General features: G+C 37.0%; 2 protein-coding genes across 3 annotated transcripts; one reads left to right on the plus strand and one right to left on the minus strand.

Annotated features, from left to right (window-relative positions):
- Positions 1 to 239: 239 nt before the first annotated feature.
- Positions 240 to 17,234, minus strand: LOC129942394 (cyclin-dependent kinase 12). Of its 2 annotated transcripts, none has more exons than XM_056051304.1 (8): positions 16,161 to 17,234; positions 9,745 to 11,349; positions 9,525 to 9,678; positions 9,130 to 9,457; positions 8,206 to 9,054; positions 7,740 to 8,128; positions 1,596 to 2,069; positions 240 to 1,533 (listed from the first exon to the last, which is right to left on the minus strand). In XM_056051304.1, exons 2-8 carry the CDS (start codon positions 11,084 to 11,086, stop codon positions 1,380 to 1,382), a joined length of 3,690 nt encoding a protein of 1,229 aa, XP_055907279.1. In that variant the 5' UTR covers positions 11,087 to 11,349; positions 16,161 to 17,234; the 3' UTR covers positions 240 to 1,379. The 2 variants fall into 2 exon arrangements, with proteins under 2 accessions (XP_055907279.1, XP_055907280.1); XM_056051305.1 differs by lacking the exon at positions 16,161 to 17,234 and adding an exon at positions 15,635 to 15,800.
- Positions 17,235 to 21,455: 4,221 nt separating this feature from the next.
- On the plus strand, positions 21,456 to 24,646 carry LOC129939799 (serine/threonine-protein kinase PLK4). Its single transcript, XM_056047954.1, has 8 exons — positions 21,456 to 21,587; positions 21,647 to 21,742; positions 21,809 to 22,199; positions 22,261 to 22,620; positions 22,679 to 23,273; positions 23,329 to 23,842; positions 23,906 to 24,037; positions 24,104 to 24,646. The coding sequence occupies exons 1-8, from the start codon at positions 21,549 to 21,551 to the stop codon at positions 24,413 to 24,415; spliced, it is 2,439 nt and encodes an 812-aa protein (XP_055903929.1). The 5' UTR covers positions 21,456 to 21,548; the 3' UTR covers positions 24,416 to 24,646.
- Positions 24,647 to 26,133: the final 1,487 nt, after the last annotated feature.

The following is a 26,133-nucleotide window of genomic DNA, read 5'->3' on the forward strand; positions in this document are numbered from 1 at the left end:
TTTTACTAAAATTGATATTTAAAGAAAAAGTCAGTTTTTTGATAAATTGTTTATATAATGACATTTTTTTATTATATTCGTTAAGATAAAACATTTTGTTTTTATACAGATTTCAAATATATGTATTTATGTATGGTTTTTATTTTTGTTTTATTTTATAATTTCTTAATATATGTATTTTCTTTTTTTTTAATTGTTTGCTTTATTTTTGTTTTTTATTTTTTTACTTTTTAATTAAATGATTTTGTTCTCTTCAAGACAAAACAAAACAAAAATTAAAAAAACAACAATGTATGCGTGAAAAAATTGCTAAATATAAAAACAACATTAAGATTACATAAACTGAAGTATTTCTTTAAGAACGCATTATTCTGTGTTTCTTTGTTTATTTTGTTTTGCTTTTGTTTTTGTTTTGATTTCTTAAAACAATGTATCCATGCACCCGTTTGAGAAATGTTTTACTTTTGTTTTTTTTTTTTATTATACAATATTTATTATATTACTAGTAGTTTAGTTCATAATAATAATAATAATTTTTATTCTTTAAATATATATTCTGCTCTTAATTGTTTATTGTTTGTATTTCAATGTTATTACTTTGTTTTGTTCAATATTTGTAATTATTTGTTTAACAATTAAATAGTTTTATTTTCTTGTTTCAAATTATGTTTATTTTTATTTTTCTACAATTTTGTCTTGTGATTGCTAAAATTTGATTTTATGTCGTATTTGTTGTTTTTAAGAATATTTCAGTTTATTGAGTTTGTTTTTGTAATTATTATTTTCAGTCTCTCTCACACCTTTGTTTAATATTTAAATTTCTTTTCTTACATACATACATGTTAAATTGCAATAATATAAAAATATACAGTTATTTTATTTCAATAAGAATAATTTTATTTTGTTTTTGTTTGTTTTTTTTTGTTTTTAATTTTATTTAAAATTGATTTAAAGTTGAGTGAAACTAAGAAATAAAGAAAAGAAATAACATATTTATATATTTATAAATGTAGGATGTAATTAAATTGCATGAATTTATTTAATTTATATTTTTGTTTTAATTTGTATTCAAAATTTACAAACTTATTGAGGATAGAGGTTTTTGTTTTTTTTTTTTTTTAATTTTATTTTCCTTGTTTATAATAATTGTAAAAATGTAACTAAAATTATTAGTTAAATACAGTTTATTTCCTTTAGGAAGAATTATTATTTTGTTTATATAATTTTTTACACCTATCTTTAATGTTTACAAATTAAAATTTGTAATGAAATTAACAAAAAAAAAAACTTAAATATATACTAATTGTTTGTTTTATGAACAAAAAATAATAAAATTATTTATTATATGTTTCGTTATAATTCATTTTATACAGCTGCTGCTAGGCATTGCTATCGATTATGGCCGCTGATGGCCTAACGACCGGGCCACCAGCTGCTTGAACCGGCAATTGCTCTTGCTTCTCGCGTTTTCGCCGCATTTTGCTCCAGAGCTCGTGGCAATCCTGCCATGTTGGCAATTCTGGAGTTGGCATTCTGCGAATTTAAAAAGATAAAATTAAATTTCAAATATTCTTTATAGACATTTAAAAACTTACTGCTCTGGGAAGACATTCTTAAGCCATGGCGATTTGAGCGCATCTTCGGCTGTTATCCGCTTGTCGGGATTTAGCTCAAGCATTTTATCGAGTAAATCTAACGCAGGTGTTGGCATAAATTCGAATTCTTCGCGTAACCGCCGGCGATGGAGTTTCTTTTGTTTGATCGCATGGAACAGAGGTAATTTGATTACGTTCGGCCAAACGGCGGGTGTTGGAGAGCCACATAGTCGTGCTATTGTCTCTAGTTGGGGCATTTCCGAACTCGCCTGGAACAGCGGCCGTTTCATAAAAAGTTCACCCAATATACAGCCACAACTCCAGACGTCAATCGATGGACCGTAACGTTCTTCGCCGAGTAGCAGTTCCGGCGATCGATACCATAATGTTATCACTTTATTGGTATACGGACGCTCTCGATCTTCGGCATTGTAAAGACGAGCTAGACCAAAGTCCGCCAACTTGACTTCACCCCTGAGAAGTGAATAATAATTTTATTGTTATGATCACTCATAATCTAATCTTATTTTCTTTAAGAAGCATTTTTAGAAAAGGAATCGCTGAAACAAAGAATGCAAAGATATAATCTGTAAGTCTATCTAAATAAACTGAGGAAGGGAATCTTTTGTCATTAGTACGTGTCTCTTATCTTGATTAGTTTGGTTTCGACGGATAAGTCTAGCTTTATGACTGTACGGTAAAGGCATAGTATGTTTGACGTTTCAAAGGGTTAGTATAAATGGACACCTTTTCTAGGAGAAAGTAAGAGTCAGTGGTCCCAGTATACGAATAAAAATATACGAAAAAAGAGGACATAAGCAACTTGGCGGCGTTTTTGAAAGATTTGCAAGTTAATAAGTTTTCAAAGATATTCATAAGGTAATAAGACTACATTAACATGCTAAGGAAAAAAACTGTGCTGTATAAGTTTATTTCTTTGAGAGTGAAAGTTCTGAAGGAGAGACTAGACTTGCTTAGCGTTTTTAAGATTAAAGATGGTAGTCTATAAGGATTTAGTGATAAAGAGATTCTAGAAATTTTTAGATCAATGTTTTACAAATCCAAGGGATGAGTTGGCCTTGTTAATAATATGATCAAAATAGACTCTCACTGGGTGTCGCAAATAACTTATAGATCAAGAATAAAACAGAAAAATTGAATGGCATTATCGTAGATTCTTTAAGTTCGGGAGGAAAGATGTACTGATGAATGTTATGGCATAACATTGTGTTTAATTAGAAATTTGTATCGCCCCTGAAGTCTGAAATTAGTCAAGATCAAGAGGATAGGAGTAGTAGAAATCAGTTTTATTGTCAGCAAGGTCTTGCATATACCTGAGATTTAGGCAAACTAGCAATAAGCTAGTTTCCAGTAAATACGGTGGTGGTGTTCAATCAATCAAAGGCCAAGCAGATATTCACAAAGGTACTTGGCGGTCCCCTGATGATCGAACATGCAACCAAATCGATCATGTTGCTATTGACGGAAAACACTTCCCTAGCATACTAATCGTTCGTACGTACACATCAGCCAACATTGATTCCGACCACTACATAATTGGTGCTAAAATGCTCGTACGAATATCCATGGAAGCTCTTAGGTGAACAACAACCACGAGGAGAAGATTCAACTTTGGAAGACTGTTGCAGGAGGTTACCGCCAATACCTTTGCCGACCGAGTACCCCTAGAGCTTGCGAGAAACCCTACAACGGACGAGATGTGTCCAGAGACACATCATGGGAGCCTTGCAAACAATCCATCAGGAATGCTGCAGAAGAGGTGCTAGGTTTCTCACAGCCGCCACCAACGAACTCCTGGTTTGACTTCGAATGTGCTCAGGCAAACAAAGCCAAAACGGAGACATACAGATTGTGGCATACAGAAAGCGGCCGGTGATGACGGACTGCAGGTTGAGCTTCTTAAGTACGCTGGAGCAGATCTGGTAAGGAGCATGTACCAGCTAGTTACACAAATGTGGTCGGAAGAAAGCATGCCGACGAGTGGAACTTAAACACCATCTGCCCGAGCCATAAAAAGTTGACCTCCTTCTCTGCGCTAACTACAGCTGCATTAGCCTTTTAAACATCGCGTACCAAAATCCTGTCAAGCGTATTATGTGAACGCCTGGACCCATTTACTGACGAACTAAGTGGCCCTTACCAGTCTATTATCGACCAAATTTTCACTCTACGCCAAATTCTGGAAAAGACCCAAGAACATAACATCGAAACAAATCATCTCTTCGTCGATTTTAAAGCAGCTTATGACAGTGTAGACCGAAACGAAATAACAGTGCAATGTTGAGTTTTGGTATTTCTACCAAACTGATACGACTTATCAGGATGACGTTGGAAGATGCTCGTTGCTGCTATAAAGCTGGAAGAGACTCGAACGAAACCTTTGAAACCACACAGTATCTTGGATATGCAGGTGACATCGCCATTTTGGGAAGAACTAAACGAGCAGTGACAGGTGCCTTCTCTAACATCGAGTCTGAGGCGAATAAAATAGGTATTGTCATTAACGAAGAAAAAACGAAATATTTACTGTCATCAAATAGAGTCGATTCACACCATAGACTTGGTCAAAACGTGACAATTTACAATTATAACTTCGAGGTGGTAAACGAATTTGTTTATCTGGAAAATGCTGTTAATTCTGCAAATAACATCAGAACGAAGATCAAACGTTGAATCACCCTTGCTAATCGCTGTTTCTTTGGCCAAAGCAAGCAGTTGAGAAATAAGGCTCTATCGCGAAGTACCAAAGAGTCACTGTACAAAACCTTAACCATCGCAGTCTTGCTGTATGGTGCAGAAGCATGGACCCTCTCCCAGGCGGATGAAGGATCTCTTAGTATCTTCGAGAGCAAGGTTGTGACAGGCAAAGCAACATCTGGCCGAGAAGATATAATCATGAGCTATACGAGTTGTACAGCGACTTGCCACTCTGGTCAAAAAACTGAATGAACATCGAAGCTCCAGCGCGTAAGGTATCCAACGCCAAGTCTGAGGGAACAAGAAGTGAGGCAGGCCTCATCTTCGGTGGAGTGATCAAGTTGATGCCGATGCACTCAACTTGGTATTCGAAACTGGAGGCAGCAAGCTAGAGATCGAGTAAGCTGGCGAAAGTTAGTACTTGAGGCCAACAAAACAATGCCTTGTAGCGCCAACTAAAATAAGTAAAATAAAGTGCATCACCCAAAATTGTTGCCATGGCGTAGACTTTTTGGCCACATTAACTATGCGGATTTGGAGCAGTGGAAGGAATAGCTTTTAGCAAGACATCCATTTTGTGAAAAAGTGGGAGGTATGTCTTAAAAATAAGCAAACTTGTTTACCATTCAAACACACAGGCACAAGCACTAAGACCATGTTGGATCTTATTCATTCACATCTTTGTTGTTGTATGAAAAACAAAACTATTGGTTTTTCAAACCTTTATTAAAAACAGATTTTTTTTAAAGAATTCAAATAAATCTTAAAAAACAAAATATAACTCAACATAAAGGTGATTTGACAATGGAGCTGAATATGTTGGACAAAATTTGAATCTGTTTTAAAAAGCTATGTTAAATACCAGAGCACCAACGCAAAATAGGCTCGCAAAATAGCATAATCAAACCATTGTGACGAAGATGCTGGAGCAGATGGCTTGAATATCGGGCTTTTCAAAACAGGTGTATATAATTTGGTAAGGAGCATGTACCAACTTATTTGTAAAATATGGTCGAAAGAAAGCATACCCGATGAATGGTCCCTCAATATTGTTTGGCCGATACAGAAGAAAAAAAGAGACCCTCCAAGCTTCAGCTACTTTAGAGAAATCAGTCTCCTTTACATCGCTTGCAAAATTATCTCTGCCCTAATATGTAAACGTCTTAAGCAAATCGTCAACAACCAATCAAATCCACAGTCAATCAAATATTTATTGCAGATTCTGAGAAAAACACAAGAAAATCAAATCGAAACCCACCATCTCTTCTTCAGGATGACAATGGAGAATTCGCACTGCTCCATAAAGGCTCGAAACAACTTAACAGAATCTTCCGATGTCAAAAAAGGCTTTAGACGCCTGTCATGCGATTTTTCTCATGTAAACAGTAGAGCCACTATCTTTCAAAAGTCTGTCCAACTACTAGTATATGCTGATGACATTGACATAGTCGGATGAAACACAGCGTGATGTCAATGTCGCTTTTGTGAGTATTGAGGCAGAGGCGGCAAAAATGGGTTTAACGGTTAATGAGGGCAAAAAAAAGGACATGCTGTTATCAAGAAAGGACCTACAACACCGAAATCTCGGTCAAAGCGTCACCAACGACAGTCGGGACTCTGAGATAATTGAAGACTTTGTCTACCTAGGATCTGCTATGAACGCAGAAAACAACACCAGTGCTGAGATTAAACGAAGAATTACTCTTGTTAATCGCTGTTTCTTTAGGCTAAGAAAGCAATTGAGTAGTAAAGCCCTCTCTCGAACAACCAGAGAGTCGCTATATACGACCCATATCATCCCTATCCTGATAAAAGGGAATGCAGAGACCTTGAGTCAGTTCAAGAAAAGTTCTCCCCGTGATCTTCGGTGGAGAAGATGAAAGAATGAGCTGTAGAGCAACGTAAACGTAGCCAAAAGGATATAAGCCAAACGACTGAGTCACGTAGAGCTCATGGAAATGCTCCGGCTTGGAAAGTCTTCGAACCATGCCCTCAGGATAGAGGATCAGGTGACGCGAACAAGTGGAAAGTGACCTCATCCAACTTTGTCGCTGAGCTCGATAAATCATATTGGGCAGAGTCTGTTAATGATAATAATATATGATTATAAGGTCAGTAAACTCCGCAAGAAATTTGGACAGAATTAAAAATAGAATTGGATCCACGTTTCTAAGCAAAAAGAAGAATTTGTTGTACAGAAAATGTAAAGTGTACTGAAGAAATAGCCACTAACATAGATAAAGAAATGCTTAGTGCCAAATCTGAAGAACATGAATCTTTACAGAGCAACTCGGTTCATCACTAATAATAAATTCGTAAAAAGTTTTAATACCACGCAAGTTTGTTGACTATGTTACGTCTTTATCTTTCAGAAACGATTTGTATATTGACCTAATGACAATTGAAGAGACGCCATGAATTTAAATCTTTGAAAGATAATAATACATGGGCACCTGTTGATTTAACTAGAAGAAGAAAGGCAGCTAAATACAAGTAGGTGTTTAAAACTTAACAAGATGGTGAAGGGAAAACTATAACGCGCATGGCAAGAAACGATTTCCCCAAAGAAAGGATTAATAACACGCCAAAAATGGAAAATAGTAAAACCTATTTAATGAGATGTGCAAAGAATATGAAACCGGCAAAAGGACCGATTAAAAAGTCGTTAGTAGACTTTTGTATTTGGTGCAACGAAGAAGACCTGACATCCCAATTACTATCGATGATCTAAGTCGTTTTAACTTTTTATTTATTTTTTTTAAAAACCCTAACGGTTTTCCGGATTGTGAATCGAAACACATCGAAACCTGTACCGTTTTTCTGTCCTAATTATGTTGAGGTACGATATTGGAAGCAATGGCAATCAACCGTATTGTCAACACCTGTCTTTACGTGATAGTCTGCTTCATTTCATTTCCCTTCTCTAATTCTTGATATTAGTTGTATTAGACAAAATTGATCTATAATACAAACGGAGAGTGTCATAGACAATGCTTTCGATAAGCTTGGGAAATAAAGAAAGATCTTTAAGTTATCAACAAAAATATGATATCGATTTGGCAAGACGAAAAGTTGCATTGAGCTTGCTTTTCAAATGTAATAATGAATTTTTTTGACACGAAGGGTTCTTAGATCTTTTTTTTTATACCATGGAGGGAAACACATTTTTGCATAAAGTATATAATTCGGATTGAAAGCAACCTTCATAAATAGAAATATAGAAAAAATTCATGGATTTATCAAAACAGAGGTTTGTAATTCGTCATGAATAGAGAACGAGTAAAGACTGACTTCGAAAATGCTTTCTTTTTTATGATAAAAAAAGAGCTAAAGGAAATTTTATGTGTGATACAATTCAACTTTTTTTAAGGTTAAAATACTTTCCTCCAGATTATGGGTAACCTTAAAAAAATATGAAAATCTTACTTGTTATTCATTAGGATATTGGAACACTTTATATCTCGGTGCAGGAAATTCCGTTTGTGGCAGTAGTTCAACCCATCGAGTAATTGTTTCATAATGCTAGCATTATTTTCCTCACTAAACGCCACCATTCCGGATTCCAGCAATCCCATCAAATCATGGTCCATATACTCGAAAACCAAGTAAAACGAACCCTTGTCCTTGCGGAATTCCAAAGCATCTTGCTTATCCGTAACTATCTCGTGTAGATTCACAATGTTTCTGTGATTCAGTTGTCGCAGGATTTTTATCTCGCGCACAGCCGTGATGGGGAAACCTTCTTTTTCGTGTTCCAATCGCACTTTTTTCAGAGCAACCAACTCTGATGTGTGATTATCACGGGCTTTGTAGACCTTTTTGTTATAAGGATATAAGATATAAGAAACGATTTAGAAAATGTAAATTAAATTGAGATTTTTATAAAATTTACCTCCCCATATGTACCCTCACCAATTCTTGAAATAATTTCAAAAACATCGACACACCGTTCGCCCCAGTCTCTTACATTGCTTCGGGAATCTCGACGATTTAGGATCACTGGTCGTTTTCTCTTGATCGAACCGAAACTGGAATTGTTCGAGTTCTTCGCACTGCTACTCAAGTCCATGTCGTCTGGACTACCTATAACCTCATCGTCTCCACTGAGGTCTTCACTGCCGGGCACCATTGGAGGCATTGGTAGATTTAGAAGACTCTTGTTGGCAGCAGATGCAGGTGTTTTGGTTATTTTCTTCTCGGGCGTTGGTGTTGGAGTTGGCGTTGGCGTCGGTGATTTAGGTGAAGGCATTAGATCCTCCCGTGGAGGACTTGGCGTCGGAGCATTGACTAAATCAGCTACACTAACTCCCGGCGGCATTGGTAGTGCTGTAAGGCTTTTCGGTTTACTATTGACTTTGGTTTTGTTTAAGACATCATTCTCTTTGTCCGAAATGTTTTTGTTGTTGTTGTCGTTACTGCTACTGTGGCTATTGTTGTTACTAATTGGCGCCTCATCGCCAATATTGGGATGCTTGAGGAAGCCTACAGGTGGCGCCGAGCCATCTATGGCGTCCAAATTCGCTGTTTCGTCGCCTGTCGGCATAGGAATGTTAACTATATCTAAATTGTTATTGCCTAATTTAACACCATTCGCTACGCGCTGCTGCCCGGAAGAACCATCCGCCGCTTCCCCATCCTCCACAGGTTTTGCTAACGTTGTAGAATCGTTGGAGAGACTACTGTCGTTAACGTTGATTAAAGCTCCATTACTGTTGCTTTCTTCTTGCTTTTCAATAATTTCCTGTGAACAAAAGAAACAAAAACAGAACTCAATATAAATTTTATTTCTAGTGAATAAATAACAAGCTTGTTTAACCTTTAGAGCCTTCTCCCGCTTGTGCTTGTCTTTGACCAGCTCAGCGAATAGGCTTGTCTCACTAATCTTCTTGCTGTAGTCCAATCGCTTCTGTTTCATTTCGTCAATGGGCGAAAGGGAGTTGGACCGCGATCGAGAGTAGCGTCTCCTCGGCGATGGCGAATCGTATTGATGTGAGGAGGTTCGCGGCGATCTGCTGCGAGAGTAGCGATCTCTTCTCGGAGACCTTGATCGTACTGGCGATGGACTGGACACTGTGTATTTGTGTTTATGCGAACGGGATGACGATGAATGTCGACTGTATTGCGCATACTGTGGGCTGCTTGGACTGAAAAGGTAAAGCTGACAGTTAGCAAAGGAAGCCACAAACGGAAGCTAAAAAATAATAATCGTACCTTGTATACCGCTTGTGTACGTATTTGTTCTTATTGAACCGGTTGTAGTTGTAGAAATCTTGGCGGGAAACGTGATGCCTCGACTCATAAGGACGGCCGTCATTGGCTTTTCGGCGCTTGTGGGGTGGAGTGGCGGGTTGATGGTGATATCGTTCTGTAAGAAAAACAAAACCACGTTGTTTATAAATTCGTTCATATTTTTTTGATACCCAACTCTTACCTGGAGAAATTGTGGTAATTTTTCTGCTTTCCATCGGCGCTGTCGACTGCCTATGATGATGATGATGATGACTACTCAAGCTGCCACTACTCCTGTGATGGTGGTGATGATAGTGATCCATCCCTGAAACCTTGGGACTCCCGTACATGTCGTTCTTTGTCTTGTTGCTGTTGTAGAGTGGCGGCGTGTGGGGTGAGGCAGCATACCGTGTCTTTCCACTGCTGCCGGGTATGGGACGCATCGGGGGTGTCCTGTGCTTGGGATTGGGCGTTGTGCGCCTGTGAGAAGCTGTCACATGGATGCTAGTAGTGGCGGAGTTTATTGAATTCGGCACAGCAAGATGTTGAATACTGCTGCTGCCACCGCTTGCACCGGGCAAGTTCGAGGTTGACTCCGAGTAATAGCTGTTATTGCTGTTGGGGCGTAACGGTGGCGTTTCTACGGACAGCGGGCTGACTTCCTTCATGGGAGTATATGTGGTAGAATTGTTGTGAGCGCTACCGCCGCCTCGATTCCAACGCTCTGAGGGCGAGGCGCCAGTCTTGCTCGACATAGATTTCTTTCCGACGGGCGGTGGGGTGTAGTTTGGCCGCTCCAGCAGTTCTTCCAAATCGGACAGAGTCTCTATGCTCGATATTGACTTTTGTCGCTTCTTCTTGCGCTTCTTTGACTTCTTTGATTTTTTATGTTTTTTGTCTTTTTTGCTCTTTTTGCGCTTCCGTTTGTGCTCCAATTCAGAATCATCTTCGTCGTCATCCAGTAAAGAATTATCATCTGTCGACAGGTACTCCTCTATGTCATCTTCCTCGGCTGCCAATTCCATCTCGGCCAGACGCTTCTGCTCGCTACTCGTAGTTGACTTCTGCATCGACGATGAGTTCGAGGAGGAATTTATTGGCGAACCAATGATGATTCGCCGCAATTGACTTGGTGACATTTTGGCGACTTTTTCCTCAATCTCAAGGCTCTCTTTACGTTTGAGGCTATAGCCATCGTCGCTACTAGTCGAATCTATGTTGTTCCCCTTCGTTTTTAAGTCGTTTTTGGTGGCAGGCGCTATGTTCTTTTCTTTACTTTTATCGTTGACCTCGCCGCTGACTTCAGGATCGGAGAAATCCTCCGAACTCACGTCCGAGTACTCAACCAAGGCGCTTTGGCTTTTCAATGATTTATCCGCTTTGCTCGATGAGCCGTGATGGCGATGATGATTTGATGTTGATTCATCTGAGATCGATAGGGATTCAGTTCGAGAACGTTTACGTTTCTTGTCTTTTTTTGAACTTTTCTTTGATTGATGATTCTTACTTGACTTGTGACGTAACGATTGACGATCTTTGTCCATTTTTGTTTATATATTATATTGATTTTAATTATTAGAAAAAAGGATGTATCTATTTTCTTTTGTTGTGTATTTATTTGGATGAACTATGATGTCTTATTATTTTGAAACTATTGTTTTTTTTTGGTCGTCAAATTCAATGTTTTCAATCTCAGGGCCAACATAAAAATCAGCCACCGTTTTTGTTACACATTCTTTGTCTTTTTATAATAATTTCGCAAATGAGTAAAATGCCAATGGAACGACTAGCAATGATATTGTAAAGTCTAAAAATAAAATATGGAAGAAAATTAGTTAATTAGTGGTAATTAAAAAAGATTAAGATTGAATTAAATATTTTTAAACAACGTCTCTGGGTTGCCGAAAGAATGAGTGTGTAAATGTTTTTAATTTTGAGTTGATTTTGGTGGAGCCAACACCCTTAATTTTCGGCTTACTTCCAAAATGTTTTCTAAGATGTGGTGGGGTGGGACTTACGTCCGGTCAACCAGTAATTCAAATTATAAATGCCTGACAATCAAGAAAACCATGGTCCTGTATGCAGTAAGAACTTCTCTGACTGTGACGATTGGGCTATTGGAGCCTGCAAGATTGTGATGACCTCTGAAAAGAACGATGGCCAAATCCAATCAAGGACAAAATTAATAGAATAGTTAAACAGGCAAAGCGAAGAAAGAGGCTTGTTTCACACTACTCGGTTTTGACCGTACGGCAAAAAACCGGACGGCATAAACAGGATCAATGGCTAATTATACATTATACGGTTTTAACCGTACGGCAAAACACGATATATGCAGGGTTCCTTTGCTTAGCATACTTTTTCATCGTGTCTTAAAGTGGCTTATCGAACTCTGCCGCAGGAATAAAATCGTATGATGTGAAAACATGCATTTCGTCACGTACGCCACTAAGCTTATTGCGCCGTCCAGCTGCCGTATACTGTAATGGCAGTAGACGGTTGCTACACGGCGGCGCGTCGCCGGCATTTTGCCGTGATCGTATAATGCCCTTCTTCGCGCCTCTTACAAAAATCAGGATGTTTCAGGGAAGCGCAACCCCAACCAACAACTAACGACCTACTTTCTCTCAGCCATAACCCATCTAAATCGTGATCACTTCTTAGAGAGCACAATAGATCCATAGATATCCAATTGAGATTCTTGTCTGCCAATGCTGATGCATCCATCACCTTTTATCTTACAATGAATAAACTTAATTTAACTTCCAAAATAAGTAACTTAAAGCTGGAGAAAGGTTGGTTACAGGGAAAGTTTCGAAGACAGAGTTATGAACAATTTAAAAACATTTCTTAGCATGCAAGCTACAAACATTTTTTGAAACATAAGAGAAAAGTGGGTTAAAATATATAAAAGACCAATAATTCTCAAGTAACGTTGTTTCTTGTCAATTAATAAGTTTTAAAAATTGTTTTCAGTGTCTCAAAAGGAGTTCATGGTTTTCAGATTTGAATCCATCCAATACTTCTTGTATTGAACGATCCGAAAGGTAATTACTAATCCAATGAAGCAGGGATTCATGCAAACCGATAAGAGTGCTTATCGCAGTGGTTTTGCCAGCGTTGAAGAACACGTCTTCAGAACAGTAGCGGGGATACCATCCGAACCAACGGATTTATGTGTGTTTAGATCTCTAATGACTCTTGCCACAGTACGAGTGCGAAAATAGATTGGTCCCATAGAATAGACCTAACAAAAGGAGTGTCATTGACAACGAGCGTAGGAACCGATGAAGAGGATGAATTTTTGGTCATGTACAAATTTAGTCCGTCGAATATGGGCGTTGCAGGCCTTTCTGGCTTGTTTGAACTTTCTTTGGGATGAACCGGTTTATCCCAAACTAAATTGTTGTACACTAACTTCGTACCCCTTACTTACTATTAGCTATTTTGTATCTATAACTTTAATAAGCGAGACGCATTGTAAGCATTAGGAAAAAAAGGAAAGGGGTCAGAAAGAAGGTGTCCGTTTTGCACAGTGGTATTAAGTTCTTAAACATTGCAATGACATTGAAAGACAGAGTACGGGTTAAAAACGAATCAATTCGGCTCAAGTTAGGGAAACCTGATGGGCATTACTAGAAACGGAAGTAGGTATTAAGCTTTTCTTATACAAATAACGATAAAACAATGACAAGCATGAAATCTTGCGGGGGTGTTCAAGAAAAGCAAATGTCTCCGTAAGAGAACGATCGCCAATCATTTTTAGAGCTTTTTTTTCAATTCTATCCAGAAGACTCAAGTACGTAATTAGAGCACCAGCCCCAATATGAGAGTTATACTCAAGTTTTGGACGAACAAAAGCTCTGTAAATTATTGCCAGATCAGAAGGGGTAAAAAACTTCCTACATTCTGAGAAAACCTAAACACTAAGAAGCATTTTTAGCGATGTCAAATATGCGATCACTCCACAACGAGTGGTTTTTGATGCACATACCTAAGACTGATAGTTGTGCAGTTTCCTCGACGCAAGTACTACTCATGGAAAATGGCATTGGAGGAGATTTACGCTTTTGCTTTGAAATATCAAGTGCAATAATTTTACTTTTAAGATATTTCTCAACCTGAATATTGATCAGCCTTTCGATGACCTTGGAAAGAAAGGATTTAAGTGCAATTGGACGATAGTTAGAGGGGGATGAGGACTCGCCTTTTTTCGGGACAGGCTGGACAAATGCAGTTTTTCATCCACTCGGAAAGAGACCAGTAGAACACGACAGATGGAAAAGCTTACGCAGTGTTTTTGCCAGCGTTAAAGAACACCTCTTCAAAACAAAAGCGGAGATATTATCCGGGTCAGCGGATTTGTGAATGTCAAGATCTTTGAGTACCACTGTACGAGTGCGAAAGAAGATTTGTGCCATAGAAACGTTTATGCTTTCAATTACAGGAGGAATTATGTCACTCATTAGCAGCATCGATTTAACAGCAAACTGTGCTGCAAGCAAATTGGCTTTAACAATCGAGCTTACAAAAGGAGTATCATTGGCAACTAGCGTAGGAACTGACGATGACGTAGTGTTGCGCACATTTTTTACAAATGAACAGACATTTTTACTACCTTTGGGACTTTGTAGTATTTTTTGCCGTAATTTCTGCTCATGCAAAAATTGAATGTGTCGTATCCGTTACAAGTCTCTCTAACTAGTTTAAACATGTTCCGGTTTTCCTTAGTAGGGTTGGCTTTATAAATTCTGAAACTTACATCTTTGATCCTAATAACATCTTTACAGCTGAATCTCGCTTTGACGATGCAAGACAGAATTGGGTTTCGAAGCATTAAAATGTATACGGTTTAGGTCGGAATTTAATGAGCTGGTGATCTAATGTGAGTCCCGAAGAAAAAGTATGTCTCTAAACAAATATAAAAAAAACTAAGAAACAATTATTTGGATTAAAAGTTGCAAATGATCGTGCAGGAGATCGTTTATAGAAACGAGGAAAAGGGAACCCTGGGGCATTTATATTGTGGGTTTCATACTTGATTCTTCCTAAAACAACTTGTAGTCAACAGTTGGAAAGACAATTTTTAATCCAACGAATAAGGGATTTATTGATATTATTAAGCACGCATTTTCGATAAGGGAGCAATAAAACACACTTTTTCACACAAAACGATGTAAAGATAATGTTTTACTGCTTTATATTAAGAAACGTTTAGTATTCAAGATGTTTTTAAAGCTAATGATGATGGCTGATAATCATCATTTGACGTAAGTGCTTTTAAAATTCGAAATCCTTATTTCAGTTTTGACTTCTTGGAATTTAATCTATCAATACCTGAATTTTATCTCAATTCTTAAGAATAGGAATCCGACTTATATGTTTTTTGAAATAAGGGAATCCACAAAGTAAATTAGAAATATCTTTGGCTTACCCCGGTAGACCAGAAGTTTAATGCATTGGGTTATGCGGGTTATAAAATAAACCCATTGTGGACTTATACACCAAAATATTATCATACTTAACATGCGCTGTGCATGGATCAGGGGTGACATTTTTTTTAGGTACAAAAATGAACGTTTTCGCTCGTCCGATCGATTTGCTTCATGTAACTAAAAAAAAGAAGAAAAACACAAATTCGATCGCAAGCGTTACAGAATTCATTTATTCATTTTTTTTTTATTTTTTAGGTCCCGGACTAAATTTTTGGATATTCTGGATATCCTACACTGTGTATGTACTCTACCCAATATTTCTTTCTTTATATACGTATTCATTATTTTAATTTATTTACGAGCCGAAATTAAAGTCTAAAACGATACTTGCATTACGGACTAATTAAAAAGAAGTTTTTCTTTTAAAATTTAACTAGCTTTTTTTGGACTCCAAGCATTCCCAAGACCATTAAACTTCTCATAAATGTAATGCGGGTAGATGTGCAAATCACTTTCATTTGATAAAAGTACTAAAATCACATAAGATCAACAAGATATCTTCTTTATATCAAGAATGGAGCACAAAATTTAGCATACAAACTAAGATAAGTCACTTTCTGAACGAAAAAACTTATTTAAAACATTAAAAAAACTCACTTGATTTTTCATTTACACAAAATGTTTCCATCGTTTCACTATGCAAATGTTTTCCAGCACAAATAGAAAATCTGTGCTCATCCAATTCACTCAACAAAAACATATTCGAAATTTACATTTTCACAATTTGAAAACTTTGTAATTGCTATTTGCATAAATATTCCTTCAAATAAAGAATATATTTGAAATTCATTCCAAAAAAAGAATAATTCCAAAAACTATGCCAAAAACTCAACAGAAAAAATAATCCTAAAACAACATCGATGAACTGGAACCTGACATTTTAGGGTTATGTCGAACTTTCGACAGCTGTCAAAAAAATGACATTTGCGAAGAGAGCAAGAAGGACAAATATACACTTTATTGTTCCTTGGAGGTGATTCTTCATTTTTCTTGGTTTCTTTTAACCCAAAAATAAATCAAGTTTAAATTTTATCAAAAAAAAAATAAAATTAAATAAATAACTATCTGAAGAAATAAAACTCTCGGAGAAATGCAAAAAAAACAGATAACAACTCCAACTCACCTGAATTAAGAAAGTTGCACTCTCGCAATGTCAACCTGTCATGGGATGGTTTGTCTCGATCTCGGTCTCAATTAGAGCGACGAGGTCTTGTAGTCGGTCACAGCCTTAGCCTCAGCTGTGGTGCCTGCCTCCGCCGTGGCCAAAAAAAAAAAACACAAATCTCAAGCCCAAACCACTCGCGCGACGACCGCAAAGGAAACACAATTTTTCTTATAAAACTTTTCCTGGTATCAAGGCGAGGAGATTCTATGTTTTTATCACAATATCACTTGGGTTTTCACTCAAAAAAACTATTCCCAATTTTTAGCGAAGATTTCCATTTCTCACTGTTCACAGTGTCAAAATCACTATCACTTTTTTCTTTTTTGGAAATCACTTTCCTCGCTCACCAAGTTTTCTCAGCAGCGAATTTTTCTCCACTTTTGCAATTTGTTTATCACGTTCACGGTTCACGATTTTTTAACATTTAACCAAAAAGTTTATGATTTTCAGCTTTCGGGTTCAACCCAAAGGAATGAATTGAGATTGAATTTGAAAAAACAAAAATAAAATAAACTCAAACTCGGGAATATTTTTCAATTCATTTTGCGATGGCGAACAGAATTTTTATTTTCATTCATTTACGAGAAACGACGAGTGCGAATGGGATGGAAGTACTTTTTTGATTTGCAAAAAAGTTAAATCTAGGAAATTCGGATTCGTTTTCGTATTCGGAAAATAAGTGAATTCGAACTCGATTACTGGAAGATGAAAAGTTCATGTGAATTCAGAAACAGAATTTCATTTGCTCGAGTAAGGAAATGCTTTTGTGATTTGTGATAAATCACGAAAATTGCATATTATTTCATAAGAATTTGTTCTTTTTCTTTTGGTCGGGTGGTGGAAAGGAAAATTTCTTTTCTTTTTCGATTTTTGTGTCGTTTTTCTTTTTAGCAAGAGGTCTCTGTAATGCGTGTGTGATTACGACAGAAAAGATGGAAGAAGAATGTCGTGCGGTGCGAGTGTGAGCGAGGGCGAAGGCGAATGTCGAGGCGATGAAGATGGGCGAGCTGGCTGCGAGCGAGAGTGAAATGACAAATGATGATGGAAAACTGTTGCGAACGAAGCAGTTTTATTTGTTGTTGTTTGCGAAGAATTGTAGTAGATTCTTAATGGGATTATGTTGTCTCACTTTAGTTTGGTAAGCTATTGTGTGAGTTAGAAGAAGATGGAACTCTTTATATTTTCACATAACAAGAGCTTTACATGAAGATGGATAAAGATGACTTGTAGACCGCTTACATTAGTCATTTTTTATAACCAATAAACTAAAATAAAATATTTTTTGTAAAATTGTAATAAAACAAATAACTAATTTACTTTACAAATTTAAATTAAGAGAAAAATGGAACAACTTTCTTCCTTGAAGCAAGAGTTTTCATTCTTGCCTTTTTTAGAGATAAACGCAAATAAATAATTCTTATCATAGGACTTAGTGTCTTACAAATTTCAACCATTCCTGTGCGCGAGTACTTAATTATTCATGGAGGATTTGTCAATTCCTCGCAAGATGCAGTATCCGTGAAAAAATTTAGATGGCACAGGCAGGGTTTGAACCAAAGACCTCATTTTTATTTATTTATTCTTAAAAAAATATCTTAAAGCTGGACAAACATTCATAAAACTAGCCTTATTAAACATATCTTACAACTAACTTACTGGTCCCATACGGGCACTGTGTTAAGTCCAATGCACTTACCATCACACCACGGGTACTACTTATTTATCATTGTTTTGGGGCTAACAAGTATTTATTTATGTTTTTAATTTATTTATCAAATTTTTACATTTTCTTTAAGAGTGATTCTACCTCCTTAGCTTTGCTTGCCTTCTTGTAGATTTTGCGAAAAAAACGCCAAATGCGGTTTCTTTGTATCAAAAAGGTTTGGGTTGATCAAAGAAACTAAAGACATATCTATTACTTTAAAGTTTTTAAAAACAAGCAAAATACGAACCTACAAAAGAGTTAGTAGCGTTAAGAAATAGATGAGACCAGCGTGAAGTTGGCTAGGCTACTAGCAGTCTATATCTGTTAGGTAAATGACTTTTCATTTCTTTCCGATTTTTAGTTTCAATAATGCAACCCATAATTTCTTGAAAGGTATTGATTAATTTAAGGGAGATATTAGGAAATTTAAAATTTTAAAACAAACGACAAAACAATTTAAAAGAACCTTTTGCACTTTTTCTCCAATTGCAAAAATCACACCATAGAGGAAGATCTGTACAGCGAGGAATAAAATTTCAACTGAAGATTTCATATCTGACTTTAAAGATTGTAAAGATTTTTCGTATGGTTTGCTCGGCCAAGAAGTAGGTTTATTTCCAAAAAGTGGTCAACTTTACTGTAGTTAGATCTATATTCTATATGGTTCCACTTAATCAGTTAACTTATCGTACATTCTGTTTCCGATGTTCATCAACAAATTATCAAATTTGGAATAAAAGAAGAAAGGTTATCTTGAGTTGATATTGAAATAGTTGCTGAGCAATCGTTCGCTGGGAATTAATAATGCCTTGGAATCCTATTTTCTCCTGTCTCTATAATTCTTGCCACATAATTCAAATGTAATTTGAGAGAATTCAAGAAAAGGGGAGCTGTTCCTGTTTCTAAGTGCAGCATATAGGTGGGTATCGTACTCGGCAACATTAAGGTGCTTTAGATGAAACAACGGAGGAATGTATCCACTGCATCGAACGACAGGTATACCAACACTTGCGCTCCGTAAAAAAGAATTGCAGTTGCAGCTGCAGCTGCTCGAAAAAATTAGTATTTTTTAATATGTCACTTCTCAAATAACAGTTTCTCCACACTAAACACATTGTCTGCTATTACACAATGAATCTAGATGCATGCGACATCTTCGAATTCTTTTTTGTGATCCTATCCTGTTTCTCAAGTGCTATTACACGTTGAAACTAGATTCATTAATCTATTTTGACAGTTCTCTTTCATTTTTATTTCGCCATCGACTTGTTTGTTTGTCTGTTTACTTTTATTAATCTAGAAAATTTTGTTATTCTTTAAAATCAATAAAAAACATTTTGTTTTGTAAAATTTATGAGTTTTATTATATATAGAAAGGATTTATATTGACAACAATTGTGCGTAGTAAATAAAATGTAAACAAAATGAACTGTCCGTCGAAGTTTGCTTCTCGAACAACGAAATCATATGAAAGAGAATAGAGAATATAATAAGAGAATAGAGAAACGTCAAATTGTCGCAAGAAAAATTTTACCCGTGCGACACAGGTCGTATTTCCTGCGTCTTATGTTTTCGAATTTTTTTTCTCTTTTGCACTTATGTTGTTCGAAGTGTCGCATGCATATAGATTCATCGTGTAATAGCAAACATTGTACGCTTAGCTTCCGCTACTTTTGCTCGGAGGTTTCTATCGATACTTGTACTCCTTCTATCTAGATTCATCGTGTAATAGCAGACTTAACTATTTCTACTGTATCTTCTTGAATAGCCCCTTTGTCCATTCTAGAGTATCTCCCTCCACTGCTTCCAAATATCATTATTTTGGACCATGACAAATTAACTAATAGTTTCCATACTTTGCAATAGCACTAATGTTTAATCGTCAGCTGCATTCCGTCCATAAATTCAGCCAGGAAGACTATATCGACAGCCTACATGAGACCATAAATGGATTTTCCTCTAAGCACTATACCCCCTCTCACTAAATTTGTTATATCGTTCATGTACAGACTAAACAGTAGCGCGCTTAAAACGCATTCTTGCTTAGCTCCAATTGGGGTCTAAAACTCGTCGGAAAGTTGTTTTCCATCCCACACTTACGCCAACTTGTCATAGGGGTATAAGGCAAGTTACAAAAATTAGCAATAAGACAGTAAGAGTTGAAACAAAAGGATTTATACTTTTGTAAATGATTTATCAGGCTTTCCTCGCTTTATTATTTTAAACCTGTTCTATTCAAACCAACCCCTGATTGTAAAGACAAATCAAAAAGACCTGTAATTTCTGACTTTAAAAGAAACATTTTATAATAAAAATAAATAAAATCTTGAAGGAAAAAAATTGATTCCAAATAAGAAAAGTAATAAGTTAAACACAACATAACTATTCTTACATTTTGGAAATAGTTTTTTTAGGAATAGTGATGCAAACTTCAGTGAAACAAATTATATATTTCTCGTCGCTTGATAAATCTATAATACTCATTGTCTTAGAAGGTGGATTATTTCCAGGCTACAATCATAGAACGGGTTTGTTCACTAAAATCTTAATCTATGATTTCAATAGTTAGTTGGAGATTTCGTTAATCAGCCAATTTTGCATGGCTAGTTCTATTTAGTAAAAGATAATTTGGAATACAGTTTGTTCATTCATTTACGCAATGGCATGAAAGCTAGAAAAACGTATGCTGAAAAGTCAACAAAAACTTTATTCTTGATTAAGTTTTAACAATAACATGGACAGATAGGTAGGAATCGGTGATAATCAAATTGGCCCCAATAGTGACTTCCTAATTCAAAGTCATAAAAACTTTTATAGATTCAGTTTTGTTGTGAGAATCACAAACTATGAATATTTCTTTGGGCTTATACGGAATATGATGACCCCCACATTGGCACCAGCTTCAAGCTAACAGCTGCGAATCTTTTAAAAGTATTTTCGTAACACTCTGTAGGACATCTGGGCATAGTGCATGTATTTCTGCACGAATATTTTCGTTTATCGGAATAGTGGTGGGCTTACCCATTATCCACACATTTGTCTTACTTCGGGAAGTGCTAGAAATATCAACTACAGTTCCTTGACGACGAAATCCTGCAACCATTGCTGTAAATATGTACGCAAAAGGTGGATTTCCCACATTTAAACGACACAGATAAGCTATTCGGGTTAAAATAATTGATTTTAATTTTTTGAATAAAATTTAATAAGTTTGGTTTTCTCCAAAGCGCTGCAGTGGTTTTGAGTAAACCTCACAAGTTTGTTTTAATGTCTTAAAAAAGTAAAGAAGAGAACAGTTGTGCATCGATTTTCACTAACTTTTCAAGCATTAAATTCTAGATAACCATTTTAAGTCTCTTAGTTGAGAAACAAAAAGGAGCCTGATCAGCTAAGAAGCCAAGTGAACAGATAGCTTTAAAGTACGAACAGTCCATTAACTAGTTAAGTTTCTGAACACACTCAAAATTGTACTGAATTTATTTTCAATGAACGCTACAATAAACTACCTTATCGACACGCCACTTTGACGGTTGCCATTTCTATTTGATTTGAAAATTGTTTTTATTTACATTATGATTCCAAAAATGTATTAAATTTATTTAATTAATCCAATTGATTGCATTTGAACTAAACAAATAAAAATGTCTATACATTCTGCCAGCTTGGGTGAACAAATTGAAGTGAGTTTATTCCATTAAACAACAGAATTTCCTTAACAATCTTTTTTCGTTGACCAAAGGACTACGAAGTCTTGCAATTATTGGGAAAAGGAGGCTTTGCCAGCGTCTACAAAGCGAGATGTCTAAAAACAAATACCATGGTTGCTATAAAAATGGTAAATTCAAATAAATTTCAACTCAGTTAAGATGTTTAACAAGTGTTTTGTGTGTCATGATTTTAGATCGACAAAAAGCTCATTCAAGGTGCCGGAATGACCAACCGCGTCCGTCAAGAAGTCGAAATCCACTCACGACTGAAGCACCCATCTATCCTGGAACTGTACACCTTCTTTCAAGACCAAAATTATGTCTATCTCGTCCTGGAATTGGCGCACAACGGGGAACTGCATCGCTATCTGAAGCAAAGTATGCGTCCCATGAACGAATCCGAGGCTGCCAGCATCATGAGACAGGTTATATCAGGCCTGCAGTATCTGCACTCCCACCAGATCCTCCACCGTGACATCTCGCTGTCCAATCTTCTTCTAACCAAAGAAATGCATGTGAAAATTGGCGATTTTGGTTTGGCCACACAACTTAAGACTCCCCTTGAGAAACACATGACAATGTGTGGTAAGTTTACTTCGTATTTCAAATCCAGAATAAGTCTCTAGTTGAGGATTTCTTGAATTAGGAACTCCAAACTACATTTCTCCCGAAGTTGTGTCCAGACTGTCTCATGGCCTGCCAGCGGATGTGTGGGGCTTGGGCTGCATGTTCTATACGCTGCTCGTGGGACGACCGCCTTTCGATACCGATGCAGTGCAATCCACTCTAACAAAAGTCGTCATGTCCGACTTCGACATGCCCGATCATCTTTCCTACGAAGCCAAGGATTTGATTGACAAGTTCTTGCGGAAGAATCCCAATGAACGCATCTCTCTGGAACAAGTCCTCCGACACCCATTTATGACGAAGCATGCACTTGCTGAGAACAAGAGTTACAACAGCACCGTGTCCTCCGTGGACAGTGGAATCATAACATTCGCAAGTGGTAAGGGCATAGATTTCTGTACCAATTTGATGGAGGAATTCATGAAAAACTTTTGCAGGTTCCTCTGGAAATTCGAGACAACTGATGCGTTCAAGGTCGAACGAGAAGTTCACACCGACTGCTCTGGGACAAATTAAGGAAAATCATCCCTACATTCCCTCGAACTACTCATCGTTCCAGAATCAGAAGCCACAGCAGTTCGATAGCATGGAAACCGATGGAAGTCGATGGCCACCCCTCCAACAGGAGTCCCCAACATATCCTCAACATTTCAACCAATTTTCCCAGAAACCAGTGGATCCTGGCGGTGGGTACTTTTGTAATGAAAACCAACCGCCCGCTCTGCATTACGGCCAACTCGATTGCTTGCCACCGAAATCCTTCCGAGCTCCATCGCCTACACCACCGATGCTACCCGTTGTCGTAGCTGCAAAAGTCGAAGAAAAAATAAGCGTTCCTCCGCTCAATACCGAGAGACTCCTCCCCACGAGGCACAAAACCAAGAATGCCATCATGAGCATCCTCAAAAGCGGCGAAGTTGTAATCGAATTCGTGAAGTACAAGAGTCGAGTGCAGGAAGACCGAATCACTGATATTTGCTGGGTTTCTAAGGATGGCCATAGAGTGGTTATCTTTCAACCAGATCCTGCAAGGTGAGTGGTTGTTTTTCAACTCTGCACCTTCAAACTAACTTTATCGCTCTTCCAGAGGCCTTCAAATCCGTGACGAACCGCCGGAGGCTCCCACAAGTGCTGATGGGATCTTCAGCTATGAAAATCTACCATCCAAGCACTGGAAGAAGTACATTTACGCCTCTCGGTTTGTCAGCCTCGTCAAAGGTAAGACTCCAAAAATAACTTACTACAGTTCGATGGCAAAGTGCCAGCTGATGGAGAGCATGGTCGACTTTGAGGCTTTCTTCTACAACGGCGCCAAGATCACCAAATCGTCGAATACTCTCAAGGTCGTCGATCAGAATGGACGAACACTGACCGAGTCGGTGAACATGCTCCCAGTGGCTATGCAATGTCTACATCAACACTTCGAGGAGTGTATGAAGCATTGCCATGCGATTTCAAATGCCTTGCAGTTGGTCCAAGGCAATGGGACGGTGTGCTTCCCTGCAATTATAGGAAAGCGGCCAGTGCAGCAGGTGCCAGGACAAGTTACAAGCCTGAGGGACAACACTAACTTTGCATATTCAACTCCAAAGTCGCAACAGGTAAGAAGACAAAACAGAAAGACAAACACCTTTAAACTTATATCTCCTTTTTACTACCAAAAGGGTTCCTTTAACTTCTCAATCAGTACACTGTCCTCGGTTCGAGGAGGAGAGTCGCACAGCCATGCCTCCGCTGTCCAATCGAATATTCCAATTAAGAGGGTTAATGTTCCAGGAATTGGTATCGCGACTGAGGTAAATTCATTCATTTCTGTTTAACCACTTTTCAAATCATTAATTTGCTTCAACTTCAACATCCAGTTATCCCATGGAATTGTACAAATTCAATACCACGACGGATCGAACATCTCGGTGATTCCCCAAGAGCAAGGTGGTGGCATAACCTTCACCCAATCGTGTGGAACATCCACACACTTCGCCCACCATGACGATCTGCCTCATTTGGTGAGAGAGAAACTAAACGACTTGCCTCTGGTGATGAAGCATTTAAATAATGCCTCAGACGCACGAAGACTTCAGCGGGATTTCCACCCTTCCACGCCTCAAACTGCGAAGCTACAGCAGCCTTCTCATCTTCAACAAACAAATCATCAAATGAAATATTTTAGATAAAATGTTTTTATTTTCTTTTGTTATTTCATATTTTCCTTATTTTTATTTATATAGATATATATTTTTTTCTCTCAATATTTCTGATCTTAGCTTTTATTAGTGTTATTTTTATGCGTCTTATAAGTCTGTATATTATTTAAATGCATTTTTTGAATAAAAGTTATTTTTTGTAAAAATAGTTGTGAGTGAGACTGGGTTAAAAGATAACTGTTTATTGTTTATATGGAAATTTAAATTTTAGCCTTATTTGATTTTTTAATTAAACAAGAATTATAATCGAATCATTTTTAAAAAAAATATAAAATAAAAAAATATAGGATATGAATACATGGGTCTTTTCTTTTGCAAAAAATAAAAATTTGTTTGGTTTAAAGCCCATTTGAGAGATTAGGTGTTTTTGATGTTTTATCTCTTCTAATGTCACCTGTTGGAAAAAAAATTAACACCTTATTTGCCTAATCTAAGAGGCATAAGTCTTTTATGACCGAATGAATCCATTTACCAGATCTGGAATAGTTTCATACCTGGGGCCTGATTATGAGGTTCTCTGCGGATCGTTTTGAATTCGACCTTTCAAATTCGCGGCGAAGCGAAAATAGTTTCTACATATATTCCAGTGATTTGACAGCGTTCCACAAATTTTGTTATGTTTTGATTGAAGTTGTGAAATTTGCGGCGATTTATTCAATAAACAATATTAAATTTAAACAATAGAATCGATTATGGTGTATATTTATTCTGAAAGGGAGGAATTTGAGTTATCCCAGGAATCCTCAAGATTACGGGTGTCCACTGTCCAGGAGAATGAATGAATTTTAAAATATTATATTTTACTGTGGATAAATTATAAGAAAATTAATATAAAGCAAACTCACATTTTTATATAATTACAATCAAGAAAGAATCTACGAAATCAAACAGTGAATAATAATAAACACTTTCGTCTGTGAATCCGGCAAAAAAAGCCGTCGGATTTTAACTCGCCTACAAACATTATGACATTTCAAATTCGCTCTCGACTTCGTTAATTGTTTGAATTCAAATTGAAGAAGGCGAAAGCAATAATTAAATAATGGCAAACTCGCTAGCATCGATTAAATACTGGAGAACAACCAAGAGTTCAATATCGGTACGGGGAATATCTATCCCGTGTCATGTCGAGTTTTGTTATCGCTGTTAAACTGATACGTCTGATCAGGATGACATTGGAAATTGCTCAGTACTCCGTCAAAATTTTAAGGGACTAGTCCGAAACATTCAAACCTTCCGCGAACTACTGTTATGTAGTGTCGTCAATCTTATTCTTGAGAGAGTGGCACGAAGCTCTCGGGATAACAGAAATAGCACTGTCTTTCAAAATTATAGTCACTCTTTGGATACGCAGATGAGTTTAATAGCAATGGATGAAACAAGCGAACCAGATACTGCTTTTTCCAGAATAAAATAGCTCCAGCTGCAAACGAAATGCGTCTTATCAATGAATAGAATCCGAAGCCTACGTTGTCATCGAATTGAGTCGATTCCTGATCAAAACAAGACTATTGATATTGTATAACTTGGAGTTGGTCAGTGCATTTGTCTGCTTGGGAACTGGCAATGCTGTGAATTCTGTAAATGACATCACTGCTTATATGAAGAAGCATTGATACTTTTACAGGCAAATGAAAAAAATTTAGATCGAGAGTATGATACTATATACCCACGAAATGGTCCTGTTT

The sequence above is a fragment of the Eupeodes corollae genome, chromosome 1 (assembly GCF_945859685.1).
Source record: "Eupeodes corollae chromosome 1, idEupCoro1.1, whole genome shotgun sequence".
Lineage (NCBI taxonomy): Eukaryota > Metazoa > Arthropoda > Insecta > Diptera > Syrphidae > Eupeodes > Eupeodes corollae.

Coding starts and splice junctions, on each gene's coding strand:
- LOC129939799 (XM_056047954.1), top strand. CDS start 21,549: ATGTCTATACATTCTGCCAGCTTGGGTGAACAAATTGAA. Junction 21,588..21,646: donor GCTTGGGTGAACAAATTGAA/GTGAGTTTATTC, acceptor CGTTGACCAAAG/GACTACGAAGTCTTGCAATT. Junction 23,274..23,328: donor TTTCAACCAGATCCTGCAAG/GTGAGTGGTTGT, acceptor TCGCTCTTCCAG/AGGCCTTCAAATCCGTGACG.
- LOC129942394 (XM_056051304.1), bottom strand. CDS start 11,086: ATGGACAAAGATCGTCAATCGTTACGTCACAAGTCAAGTAAGAATCAT. Junction 9,679..9,744: donor AATTACCACAATTTCTCCAG/GTAAGAGTTGGG, acceptor TTTTTCTTACAG/AACGATATCACCATCAACCC. Junction 9,458..9,524: donor GTACACAAGCGGTATACAAG/GTACGATTATTA, acceptor TTACCTTTTCAG/TCCAAGCAGCCCACAGTATG.